General features: G+C 36.9%; 1 protein-coding gene and 1 pseudogene across 1 annotated transcript in view; both read left to right on the forward strand.

Moving 5' to 3' along the window:
* Positions 1 to 11,466, forward strand: part of LOC113094179 (regulator of telomere elongation helicase 1-like) — a 28,873-nt pseudogene extending 17,407 nt beyond the window's left edge.
* Positions 11,392 to 14,579, forward strand: part of LOC113094187 (cytoplasmic polyadenylation element-binding protein 1-like) — a 36,556-nt gene continuing 33,368 nt past the window's right edge. Inside the window, exon 1 of the mRNA XM_026259889.1 lies at positions 11,392 to 11,524. Within this exon, the coding sequence (XP_026115674.1) occupies positions 11,480 to 11,524 (45 nt within the window). The 5' untranslated portion in view covers positions 11,392 to 11,479. The remainder of the gene's footprint in view (positions 11,525 to 14,579) is intronic.

Consider the following 14,579-nt stretch of genomic DNA (forward strand, 5'->3'; position numbering starts at 1 on the left):
CTTTAGAAATTTCCTGTGTTTCCACAATGCCCCAAAATCATAACAAACCCCAAAAGAATAACAATAATTTGTGTAAATGGTAACTGTTTGTCCATCAGCAATTTTGCAAGCCTCCGTCAATGATACTAACTCAGTCGCTTGCGCAGAGCAATGCGCGTGGAGCGGTCCAGATCTTATTGTTGCATATGCAGTGGTTGCAGCTTAACTTGCTCTGTTTTTGCCAATTATTTGGGTCTCTAGATGCTAAACCATCAATGAATAGAATTAAGTCTAAGGGGGGTTCTTTTAAATCTGGTCTTGGTGTACAGACCTGTTCAAGTGTGGCAACACAATCATGTTCTTTCCCCATCCTGCTTTGTAGGGAGCAATGTAGCTGGATTTAACACTGTGCATCTTTTAATTGTGATGTTTGGCATTTCTAATAGAATTGCATTGTACCTGAGCCACCTGGCCATTGACAAATGCAATGTTTTCTGTTCCAACAGGATCAGAGACACTGTGTGTGGCAATAGCAAAGTCACATCAGAGTACCCCACAATTTCCCTTAAAGCTAAAATACCTTTTTCTGCAGATGCAACAGCTCTCAGGCATTTTTGGCATGCCTGCTGCTACCGGATCGAGCTTACTCGAAAAATAGGCCACAGGTCTCCCCCATGATCCTGTAACAGAACAGAAGTCAGAAACCCATTTTCTCATCAACATTTTGTACAAAATTTCTTTCTGGGTCTTGGAGTCCCAGTGTTGGTGATGTTTGTAGCAATAATATATTCTCAAATGCACTCTCTTCTTCTGGAATCCAGATTAAGATTTGCCATTTTTAGTGGTGATGACCTAAAAATGTCACCTCCCTTTTTACAAACTGCAGTTTTGACAAACTGGCTCATGACCCTCAGCAGCCAAAAGTTCTTAAAGTTTTACAGTGTCTTTTTTGTATGTTTCTTCATCTTTTTAACAGGGAAAATAGGTGTACGCACAGGAGAATTTTCACAGAGCTCAATTACCCCAACTGCTCTTAATGATTCAAAAACTGGTGTTCACAGAGTCAGTAATCAGACTTTGGAGTGACTTGAACTGGTTCCCAATTTTTAACCAGCCCCAAGTCAAATTTAGATAAAGCCCAAAGTGTTTTAGGGAATTCTTTGAACACTGGGTGAGTCTCTACTTCCTCTTTATGAGAGAAAGGTTGTTGTCATCGTGTGATCAATTACACAGACTGTACGTACAGGGGTGTATTCCAGAAAGCAGGGTTAACTTACCGTGAACTAAACCCTAGACTCTCGGTTGATTAACCCCAAACCTTGCTTACTCGAGGTATGTGGTTCCAAAAACGCTACCGGGAGTAAGTTCATTCAACTCAGAGTATGTTACTGGTTAAGACTCAAGACATTCTCAACAGAGTGACGAATCGACGAGTCACTATAGAAACGGACGCTAAGAAAAAGCGCGCCAAGCTGTTTCTTTCTTCTTCTTTTGTTAATTAGTTGTTTACATTCTTAGTGCATATCGCCAACTAATTGATGGATGTGCAATCATTTTTATTTTTATTTCCATTTAATCTTTAATCCTTGAGAATGTAAATTATATTGTTTGTTTTATACTAATTATACATTAAGTCATATCAGATATGTATTTTGATTTAGAATTTAGACATTATAGAAAATACCACTCCATGTGTGAGATATTACCATAAATAAAATATATAAATATATATAAGTTAAACATGACCTTGTCATTGTGTTTTATAATTTATGCATACGTCTTAATACATAATTTATAGATAACTCTTATATATCCCAATAAAAGAAATAATCATATTAGAATAATATATTACCTTATTTATTACTTATATTAGCGCTTCCTCATTAACATATCATATATATATATATATATATATATATATATATATATATATATATATATATATATAAAATAGGCTATATTACATATTGTAATATTATATAATGTTTTGTAATATAATATAATGTTCTGTCACGCCCACTGATGGCTCGCTGAAGTGATCTAACCCTGGAACATAACCTGCTCCGGAGCAGGTTAAGTTCAGAGAGTGAGTTGCTATGACTACTAACATACCCTGGAAGTTACCTCCGTTTTTGGAACCGAAATTTGAGGTTATCCGCTTACTTAATCTTAAACATACCCGGGTATGTCACATAACCTGCTTTCTGGAATACCCCCCAGCTTTAACAGCAGTCCCGTGCAAACACATTCGGTATGCAGACAGTGTTGGATTGTGTTCAACCTTTTCCTCTGCTGTCTCCACCCAATTCACATGAAAAATACAAATTTTTACAAATAAACCAATGTCTTTCCTATGTTCTTTTTGGACAATGAGACATGTGGAAGAGAATCAAACAACATTTGCTGTTCATTTCTCAAATCAACAGCAACAGCGCATCTATTTTATGTCTCGATTAACCATTTCAGGTCTGTTGTTTCTATACATGAAACCATTTTTGTTCTAAAATTTAATGTTTTCCCAATAATATATGTGCTGAGCAATGTAAATCAGAGAATGGCATAATTCAGAACTAGGTGAAACTGTCTTTTGCAGCCTTGACAAGCTTTTCACATAATTCATCATCTTTCAGTTTACACTGGTAAATATACAACTGCCATTGTTGGATTTTGGCTAAATTTTGAATTTGGAACTGGACCACTTCCCAGTTTCACATTAAATCTATTTCTCACAAATTTTGAAGGCAGTTTTCTGACAGTAGTAAGCACTGCTTAAAGTACATGCAATTCTAATCTTTACACCTCACCTCAATGGTACGGAGAAATTTTCTCTGACCGTATAACCAGATGCAGTAGTAGACCAAACTAAATTTCCACTTAATTTTGGAATTGTATCTATTTCATCCTTTCTAATTACTGAGTTGCCAGCCCTTTCAATTCCATTAAGCCATAATCTATGTGGCATTTGTTTATAAGCTAATTTATGTGCCTAGGATGGCTTAGTGGAAGGATGGCTCAAGCCCTTGGCAAGAGACCACCACCCGCTACAGGGAAACAACCGCGCTCGGAATCACAAATCAATTCCGATAAGAAAAGGAGCCGAACCAGAGTAAACATCGGCACTGCTTTCAATCGCTGGAGACAACTGATGGACCTGAAAGAAATGAGGTTCGACTCCGAACTTGCAACATTTCTTTTGGATTGGTAAGTTAGATGCTGTTATTATTTCGCTAGAAGTTTGTTTTTATATGTTTGTGTATTTTTTTCGGGAAGTTATAACATAGAAATTTATCGAAGGCTGTTCGATAAACGTGCTAATGTTAACGATGGCTAACCGTAGCTGAGTTTGATAATTACCCATTTTTTTATATCATAACTAACCTGCTCTGTCTAGTCTGTTGGTCTCCGTGTCCTCTTGCTTCGTGGTTTTTCTGTGCGTGAGAAAATTGATGTGTGGCGTGAAAGCGTGTGAAAAGAGTCAATTGTGTGTGTCTCACGGTGAATGCTTGAGAGTTGGCAGCTCTGGTTACGTTGGTTGGCGCTAGCTTGGTCAACATCAGCTGTCTGATGTTGACAGAATGTTGTCTGTCAAATTAATTTAATTCAAATAATTTGTATATACATCTCAAAATGTAATATGAACAAAACGAATAGGAACATATTCACTGGTAAAGGTGAAGGGGAGTAGCTTGAAGATGTCATGTTTCAAAATCACTTGACATCACCCATCGTTCCTCTGGAGGCAAAACGACCTCTTATGGGCCTTTCACACAGGACGTGGTCTGCGCGGCGCTTGCCGCTGGGTTCAGCGTTGCCCTTCAGATACAACGCGATTTGCGCTGTGCTGCGCTATGGCGTAGGCGGAGTTTTAAAAACTTTTAGCGGGAGCTCTTTCATAGTCTGTTGTTCCTCCTTTCGGTCGGCAGCAAACATGTATCTGTCCAGTTGTAAGAATAGCGCTAGTCCTGCTGATGAGAATTAAGAGAGAAGCAAGGAAGAAGAGGCTGTGGGTACGACCTCAAACTTGTATCGTACAGCTCAGGAAATTCTGACACACAGACAGTACTAGCCATAGATGATGTCTGTGGTACTGGCCGTTCATCCATTTTGATTTCCGTGCTTGTTTGGATCCCCCGATTCTATTTGTCGCGCTGGTAATAGTCACAGAGCGCAGAGGCAAAAGTTGAACTATTTTGAACTTTGACCGCGGCGTGCGCGCAAGCACGCAAATGATGCGCACCGCTGCGCTTGCGCTTTGGTCGACGCAGCAACAAAACGTCCTTGCGTGGCGCAAGCCATTGAGATGAATGGGTTTTATAGCGCAGCGCCGCGCATACCGCGTCCTGTGTGAAAGGCCCATTAGGCTTCGGCTATGGCTGTAGGGTTGTTGTGAAGGTAGGGGTGGAGCATAGAGACTATGCCGTTTCTCGTTTGTTACTCTAGAGTACACCAATTCACTTTATTGAGGCATACTGCCCCCATCTGGTATGGAATGTGGAGTATGACTTGATTTTTTTGCCAGACATGACAGATGGCACCTTTAAATGTTGTCATTCAACCTAAAGCAGTTATGTGCACAAGTTACATAAAATAACTTAATGTCCCTATGGACTATATATACTAACTTATTCATTGTATGTTTAAAAAGATGCTTAAATGAGATTAATGAAATCAATGCCAAATTAACAAAACTAAACATTTCCATAACATTACAAAGAGACTTTCACTGATGCACTACTTAAAAAAGCCAAATCTGCAACTTTTAACAACTTAAACAATGCAAAAGTTTAAACACTATGCGTGGAAAATTATTTGAAAAAATTTTTATATTGATAACTGCTGGTTTTGCACATTTATTTAATATTTGATTAATTTATTTAGAAATAATTTTTTTCAGTTTACTTTTATATATTATGGAGTAACTAATAAATCTTAATTGGTGAAAGGATATTATGTGTATAATATGTTTTATATTGTTAGGTATCTCATAGTTTTCTCAAAGGTGTGTGTGCAACGGTGGAGCATACATTGGCGGTGGGCTGTCAGGTTCTCGCGTGCGTTTGGGGGGGTTGTAGTACTCATAAAATTTCTTCAAGGTTGGCAGGTATGATAATGTTACAAAATATTTTTTATTCAAATAAATGCAATCAAAATCAAAGAATCCTGAAAAAGGATTTCCATCCACATATTATTATAATAACTGTAAACATTGATCATAAATCATCATATTTTCATGATTTCAGAAGGATCATGTGACACTGAAGACTGGAGTAATGATGCTGAAAATTCAGCTTTGATCACAGGAATAATTACTGGATTAATGTCTGTTTAAAATAAACGCATTGAAATGTGCTTTTCTACTGTGTTTTTTGATCAAATAAATGCAGCCTTGTTTAACAAAAGACTTACTGACCCTAAAAAAATCTTACTGACCCTAAACTTGTGCATGTTGTAGTGTATGTCAGACGATAGTTCCTTTAATACTCGTCTGTCATCCACCCCGCCCCACTTGCTTCTGAATAACAAATTTGTGTCTGAAATCAGGTCCACATTCATCCAGTCACCAACAACTTCAAGACTAAACAGCAGACTGATTTATGTGCTTCCTCTTCTACAAAGAAACAAGGTTTGAGACTCTTATTCAACACTTTGCTACACCTCATGTGTTTTGCTATTCATTGCTATTGACTGGAGCACACATTCTGGGTGTTTTTATGTAATTTTTCAGTCATGGAGAATCTGAAATGTATTCCCCTGGTTTCACAGTCAAGGCTTAAGCCTAATCCCAGACTATAATGCATATTTGAGCTATTTAAACAGAAAGCAACTTGTCAGTGCTGTTGTTCTTGTCTCAAAATGCACATGCACCATATTATATTTAATTGTATTTAATTATAATATATTAAATATTTAATTTAATTTAATCAATCAGTAATACTTTTGATCAGCCTTACCAAATGTGGATGTTTTTTCCACTAGAATCAAACCTTGTTTTGTTATTTTCATTTAATACTGTGAAGCTGCTTTGATACAATCTGTTTTGTGAAAAGCGCTATACAAATATACTGGACTTGATTTGACCAATTCCTTACTGTAAATGTCTTGAAAAAATCTAAGACCTAATCATGGCTTAATCTGAGCCCTCTCTGCAAACCCAGGCTATAATGTGTATTATTGCTTCAATATTACATGTTTGGTCTCCTTGGTGGTGCACATGAAAACGCCTTCCACAGTGAAATGCTGAAAAAAAATTGATATTGCTCGTCAAACTTGTATGCCAAAGCAAGGAAAGATTGAAATGGTATGAGTATATTTTATAGGGAATGTGCTGAGTTACTGGTGTTTTTCTCCGGGGTTCAGCATGCAGGAGCTGCTCGGACAGGGAGTACGCAGCATCATTCTGACCAGTGGAACTCTCTCGCCGCTCTCATCCTTCACCTGTGAAATGAAAATGTTCGTGCTCTTCTCTTCTAGCTGTCCCTGCCGAGGTTTATGAGTTGATGCAGGTAGGATACTAATTCTCTGCTGATTTTCTGCAGTCATTTCCCTGTATCCTTGGAGAATCTTCATGTCATCCAGCCTGATCAGATTTCCGCCAGTATCATTGAAAAAGGTCCGGACGGCGTGAAGTTGAGAACAGCCTTTGACAGGAGGTGAGTGTTTCAAGTAGTGTAGTGTATCAAGGGCTGTTTAGTCACATCAACACCCTCTGTTTTATACTGTCATTTATTATTCACCCACTTTCTATTTCAAACCCAGGTGCTATTATATTAAATTTAATTTATATTTGACCATAGGCTGTCAAGGTCCAAAAAGTACCATAGAAGAAGTTTATATCAGTGGTTCTCTACTGCTTTGGCCATGGGATCCACGTTCTCCCATGGTCATTAAACCCGTGACCCAATTTTTGTAAGAATTTTACATAAAAAAAATTCCATCAGACTTTACTTAACCTGCACATTAATTTTAAGGATATGACTAATACTGATGAATAAAAAGTAGCCTATAAGGTAAGGCTGTTTAATAGCAGTTTTAAAATAGTTTTTGTTAAAGGGTTATTTCACCCCAAATTTTTTAATTATGTCATTGCTCACCCTCATGTCAATGCAAACCTGGAAGGCTTTCGTTCATTCTTGGAACACATGAAGTGAACACAAATGATCTTAATGAAAAACGTTAATAAAGAGATCGTAAAACTAATCCATATGAATTAAGTGTTTAAGTTCAAATTTTCTGAGGAGACTTGATCGTTTTATATGATGAACAGATTGAATTAGTCTTTTATTCACATATAAACATTGATCAACAGAACATAAACAGAACCTCAACTGAACCTGCTTGACGTGCAAGAACAAACCTCATTGGTTCTAGTAGAAGCTCAAACGTGCTGCGTAACACATGAGAATGAACCTCATTGGTTCTCACGTCAAGTGAACATGCTCAAGCTTCTGTTTACCATATCTGATGTGTGATGAATGTTTGTATGTGAATTAAAGCCAATATTCAATCTGTTCATCAAATTAAGCTATTGAGTCTCTTCAGAAAATCTGGCCACTCAATTCATATGGATTAAAAAGTGGAAGTTGTTTAGACTTGTCAATGGATGGACATAAATCTCAAAATCAAAAAAGATCTCATTTGTGTTCTGAAGATGAACAAAACTCTTATGGCTTTAGAACGACATGAGGGTGAGTAATGATAGAATGTTCAGTTTTGGGGGAACCATCCCTTAAATACAATAAAGTTAGTAAGTTGGTGTGAGCCACCACAGTCATTTAGCAATATACACAATGACACAAAGTAGAAAATAAAGTGGCATTTTGGGGTTACAGAAACAACAGTTACCATAATAAAAATACAAAAATAGCATAAACTAGCCTAAACTGTTAATGAAATGGAAACTGCTCCTGGTTAATAGAATGAACATCATAGCTGCATGCAAATCCTTCCCAGCTAACACAAGTACCAGTTACGGAATTTACTGGTACTTTTTGGTAATTTTTGTGCTTTATTTATAACCAAGTGATGTATAGTGTGTGCCACCGCAGTGCACCCTAAGAATGCAGTGTAATGGCTGACAGGACAGGAAAGTAATTTTTTCTGAGGTTCAAAACAAGTCAGAAAAATGGCTCTGACATACAGTAGCCTGACAACAGATACTGAAGCAGGACAACAAGTTTTTCTCAGACACGCTTTATTTAAACTGCGTCTGACAGAAGAGTCATCAGCTTTTATGCACGTCTTTCAAAATAAGTCTTGCAACAGAAAAACTAAATTACATTTCTTGTTGTTTATTTGACTGCACATCCCCACAACCTACTCACTCAGTCTTGCGACCCACGGTTTATATGACTCGGGAAAGATTAAATGTGAGCCGTTAGGAGGCTTGTAAACTGCTCTTTTGTTTTTGAAGGTTTGTTCCTGAAAACATGTCGTCTATGGGAAACACTCTTGGTAAGACTAGCACAGCAGCTGATCTTAAACTCTTATCAAGAATGATCTGATGATCAGCATGATGATATTCATATGATTGGGTTTGCAGTCAATCTGACACGGCTGGTCCCTCATGGACTGCTGGTGTTCTTCCCCTCGTATCCGGTGATGGATAAGACTCTGGAGTTCTGGAGGGTAAGTGTGTTCGGTCTGACCGTGTTAAAGATATACAGTATGTTGCTGGCGCTGACTGACCAGTTCAAATTGGAGATGATCATTTTAAGTGACGAGTTGTGATTTTGATTCAGACTGATTTCGAGAAAAAAAAAATCATGATGATTTATTGAACAGAACTAAAACAATGATTTGTTTAAAAGTTAGACAGCATGTTTCTTACTCTTGCTAGGTTTTAAAATGAATGAAATACTTTTTCTTTTCTTTTTTTTAAGTTTCTTTGTAAATTTCTGTACCTTGTTCATCTTTTGCCAACTTTAGAATTGAATTTACTATGCACCAATCGTCTTCACTCTCTCAGGCTAGTGGACATGCAGGTCGCATTGAGAAAGTGAAGCCCATGTTTGTTGAACCGAGGGGTAAAGGCACTTTTACTGAGGTAACCACTCAGTATTATTTGATATACAGAAGATACTAACAAAATGCTAGCATAGCTTGATGTGTACAAGCCCTCAGTCAGTTCTGCTCTAAAATTGGATTCTCTTGCAGGTGATTGATGGCTATTATGCCAAGCTGAAAGACCCAAACTCCGGCGGAGGAAGCTTCTTCGCTGTATGTAGAGGAAAGGTGAGACTATACATATTTGATGCAATAAAATTACTTTTATGAACCGACACCAGTAATATCAACACATTTCTTGTTTTCCATCTTTCCCCAAGGCAAGCGAAGGGTTGGATTTTGCTGACACGTACTGTCGAGGTGTTGTTGTCACTGGACTCCCCTTCCCCCCGATGATGGACCCGAGGGTGATGGACCCGAGTGAAGGTACCTGCTCTTCAAAATGCTCAACTGTGTTTCTTTTATGGAATGCAGATATTGTACCCATGTACCATTTTATGTTTCTGTTTTCATCCTTGTTTGCAAATAAAAGTTGTGGGCAGTAAATGCAAATAAATCCATAAATCACAAAATCTTAAAATCTTTTTTCAAAAGCAATGGTTTTATCAAATATGATATAATAGAAAGGAAGTCTCTTATCAGATAAAACATTTTAATAGATATTGTACAACTCCCCAATACATAGTGATTTTTATGTATTAATAATTCATTGAAAAAACAAAAAATATAACATGATCTTCAAATATTTTTACAAATATTTTACTAAATAAATATTCTTATTAGTATTATTTATTTTTTTTATTTTTTTTTGATGATCTTAATGATGACTAAGATCATGATGTAAAGGTTCTTATGGTCTGTGTTGTTGTTCAGTATCTGTAAGTTGTAATTTGGTCTTATTCTGAGACTGTTGAACCCAGCTGAACAAATGAAACATTGACATAAGATAATGCTTGGAGCTTATTCTATCATTTAACGGAAACAGAGCCTTAATTTTGAACTTATTGAACCAAGTCAGCAAAAGTGATTGTGTTGTTTTAGAGTCAGAAGAGCAGTCTGGAAGTGATGGGGATGCCCAAATGTTCATTCAATATGAGATGGACATTGACAGAAAACCAGTCAGCCTGCTGGACGTCCCTGATGACACAACCAACAAAGTGAGGGAAGACACCATGGTTGGGGAAGAAAGGGTAAGACAAGAATTACATCGCGAAAGAGATTTTCTTAGGCCCTGTTTACAGCTGGTGCGTTTTGGTCGATCGGATCACAAGTGGATGAGGCTAAATACAGGTCTAAATGGGGTCTAAAACTTTTGGCCTTGTCCACTTTCAAACACTTTTTTTCCGAACCAGTGTTACTTTCTCTCTACTGTTTATCATCTAATGAGATGTAATATAGAATGTCAGAGGAGCTCTTTTCCTAATGATGCTAATGTATACTGCCATGGTCCAAAAAAAAGTATAAAAAAGTAGTTCCATGCGAAGTTTGCTCCATTTTCCAGATCTTCTGAATTCAAGATAGCTTACTGTGAGAAAGACTTGTATAGGCACAAGACATCACATTTCTCTGAGGATTTTTTGCTGAATAAATGAGATGTATAAAACATTACCTCACAAATCATGATCAGGGACACTTTTGATCTGTTACTCAAATCTTTCTACTTTCTTCAGATAAGCTCATTGTGCAGGTCTGTAAGATTTATCACATGCTGTAACATAACTATGTGCTAATTTTCCCTTTATCTCATTTGTCTGTAACCCTGGAGGCGAGTCACTTCTCTTCTCATTCCCTCCAGCATGACAAACGTCTGGATCGTGAATCGAGAGTTGGAAAACAGAAAATTAAAGTGGTTCAACACAGGTAAGGCATCCTAACTGAAGTTTTGTGAGCTGTGTGATTTTTAGTTCCATTTGTGTATGTAGACCTCAATATGCTGTCAATAACATGACTATACAGCAACTGGATTATTTTAACAGATATTCATATTAAAAATGCATATTATTTTACAATATCAGAATGTACTATAAATATCTGTCTATATCTATCATTTATCTAATATATATATATATATATATATATATATATATATATATATATATATACAAACAATCTATTATTATCATTTAAAGTATTTTATTCATGTGATAGCAAAAATAAAGATTCAGCATCATTACTCCAGTCTTCAGAATGATTCATTAATTAAAAAAAAATAATAATAATAATAATAATCCCCTTTGATTGATAGTGCTTACCTTCTAATTTAGTTAGATTATCACAATAAATGGATTTGGACATTAAAAGGAACAGGCCATGTTTATTGAAGTAAATGTATTCTGTCTTCTGCTTTTTCAGAAAACAACGAATTCATGTACTGAAAAAACAGGCAATGCTATCATTGTGGAGCTGAGACGATGCCTGAGTAATGAGAACTTTAAGATCATCATGGAGGCGTTACAGTGGTACAAGACAACCGATGACCTGAGTAACTTTCTAGTTAATGTGGTTGAACCGCTCCTTCGAGACACATACGGATTGCTCAGAGGTGTGGAATCTCATCTTATCCTTATTATTTTCCGCATGTTCTCTCTGTACTTATGATTCTTTACAGCCTTTAACCACTGCCTACAATGGGCTGGATTGTTCACTGGAATCCGAAAGTAACTCACTCCCGCTAAACATTTACTCTTTGAATTATTACACCCGGGAGGGAACAATACAAGTTTACACCATTATGACTAAAAGTTTACTAAATAGTATTAGGTGCAAGGTGCTTTTTGACTCTGGTCAAGCGTAACCATAGCAGAATGGTGGGAGTGGCCTTAGATGGCAACATGCCTAGTGCATTATGGGATTTGAAGGTTTCCTACCTATTTGGCTAAAGGGAAGACAACAGAATTTTTTATTTTGTTAATCTAGTAGTATCTAGTTTTATCTTTTATCTTATTTAGCACCAATTAAAAAAAAAAATCCTTTTTTTTCTACTGCACAGTACAACTTATAATAATATATCTACTAACATACTTTTAAATACCTTCAATTATATTTAATTGTGACTGTATAAAAAAAAAGGCAGTTAAAGGCAGGGTAGGCAGGTTTTTTTCCCCAAATTTGTTTAAACTGTCTTTATATACCAATACATAATTAAAATGTTAGTACTCTGAAAAGGAGAGTATAAAAATCGTGTGTCTGTAGTCCTCTCGGGGCTGCAATTAAACACAGCTACTAAATATGATTGGCTGGGCGACTGTCCCTCTCTCTCGCTACCATGGCTACCACCCCTGCTGCTACAGGAGCTGCCCACATGCGCGCATCCACAAGAGGGGAAGAGGCACACAAGCTAGGAAGAAAGTAACTAAAAGTAAAGCTAAATAGTTTATAATTGTTAATTATAACTTGCAATTATAATATAATAATTCTACAGAATTTCTTTTTTTTTTTTTTACATATAAATGTTCAAGCAATATGCAAACTATCAAGTAAGACATTTATACATTTTTCGAAATACATAACATTTCAAAGAATCTTTACAGAAAGACATACTGTTGTGTTTATATGGTCAAAAACATCACTGTTTTAATAGTTGGTGCTAAATGCTTTAGTCTTCATACATAGAGCAAGCAAGCCAAAGGAAACAGTGGGAAATAAAGAAAAATCTGTAAGATGCCGATACTGGAGTAAAAATACCTTTGGAGAAACCAGACTAACCAAAAACACAGAGGACCAGTTCTCGTATATTCAGTCTAAACATTTGGTACAATGTCAATGGTAGTTAACAGTGTTACTGCATTGATTCAGCTGTAAGATTCAAAGCTGTAACATTGTTTTCTCCTGTGGCCCAGGTGATGCAGGCAGTGTTAGTGTGACTAGTGTTTTAGCACATCTGATCTCTTCTGGAAGCTGATTCCAACTGCGGGCAGCATAGTAACTAAAGGAGGACTCCCCTTGTTTTGTGTGAACCCTTGGTATTTCTAACTGACTCGATCCTAGTAATCCGAGTGGTCTGTTTATATTCAGTGAGCATATCTTTTTTTTTGGATGTAGTTTTTTTTTTTTTTTTTTTTTACTAATTCTATTTCTGTTATCCCACAATCTTCTGAATTTGTGGGGTAAACGGGTTGTAGTCATCACAACTGAATTATTATTATTTTATAACTGGAAAAAATATCAGGCACTTAAAACAGCTACTGCCTTGGTCCTACGCGGACCTGATTTCAACCTGACCCCCACCTGCTGTTAGCATTCCATTGACTCCCATTCATTTTGGCGTCACTTTGACATCGAACAACTTTACATCTGAGGCGTTTAAAAATTGACTAATGACTGCGTCATAACCTGCGACTCTCTGTTGCACAGTAGAGAAATTACTGTATGGACAGGAGGAGAAGCTCGCAGACAATCTTTTACTGTCTATGAGGCGATCGGGGGGACGTGGAGGCATAAAGTCAATTGAGATAATTAATCAGAATACTTCTAATTGACTTCACTTGTCTCCGTTGATTCCAATGGGGTCACTGTGTCCATTTCTTTTAATGTCTAAGGATTTTGCGAGGGGACTCGACTTCTCATCACACTGGAAGTAAGAATTCAACACAATTTCTCCATTGAAAGTTGGGGTATAAGCAGAGAATGTCTAATATGGTGAGAAGTTTCACTCTCACTACACTTCCGGCTTCAGAACTGGTTGCAGTTCCACTCTGATTCCATATGAGGGCGCTCACAGGATAAGTGCAGAATGAATGGAGGTCAATGGCGGTATACCCCTCAAAATCCACTTTTCTCAGGATATAATTTTTTGTCTAGTAATTTTAATGTTGTATTTGAAAGGAGATGCAAAGAAATTACACATTTCCGGATGTTAGATTTTTTAGAGTCACTTAATTTGCTTTAAAAAGTCTTTCAAAATGTCAATGACGTCATACACATCTTACGACCAGAGATACTGCTTTACAGCAATCCTTCAGTAACTTTGGTGCTTTCAGAGAATGTCTATGGGGCTTTCCAGAGCCGTTGGGTAACTCCTAAAAAACCCATTCAGTCTGTGGAAGGTGAATCAGTGAAGTAGTTAAAATAGAAACAAAACAATTTGTATGTAGCAATCGAGTAAGGGAAGAGTCCCCCTCCCAACAACACGTATTGTTATGCTGTTTGGTAGCCCGTTCAACCTGGCTGATTTTGGACATTAGCCAACTTGGCATTTGGCCAGCTTTCCCTCCCACGTGAACCACAGTAAATTCAGGTAGGCTTTGATAATTAACACAGTCCACATGGGTTAACTTTTTTTCGTCCTTGGGAAAGGAGAAATAGGACATCCCTTGCCCACTATTAGAACAATTTAAGTTTTGCACACCTGCAAGGCTTTTTTTTCCTTTAAAATTTTGTATTGATATTTAGCACTATTGAGCGTGACATTTATTTGTGCTTTTTTAAGGTGGCAATACTATACCATATGTATCCGGTATTTCTTAACACAAGAATAAAACAACAAGTACTCAAATTCAATTTATTTTCAGTGTAAATTTCACAGTACATACATTACAATAGGCATATAAGAGTGCCAGCAACCAAAAAAAAGTTGCTGCGTTGAAAAGAAAAACAGT

Source organism: Carassius auratus, unplaced genomic scaffold, assembly GCF_003368295.1.
Source record: "Carassius auratus strain Wakin unplaced genomic scaffold, ASM336829v1 scaf_tig00215270, whole genome shotgun sequence".
NCBI lineage: Eukaryota > Metazoa > Chordata > Actinopteri > Cypriniformes > Cyprinidae > Carassius > Carassius auratus.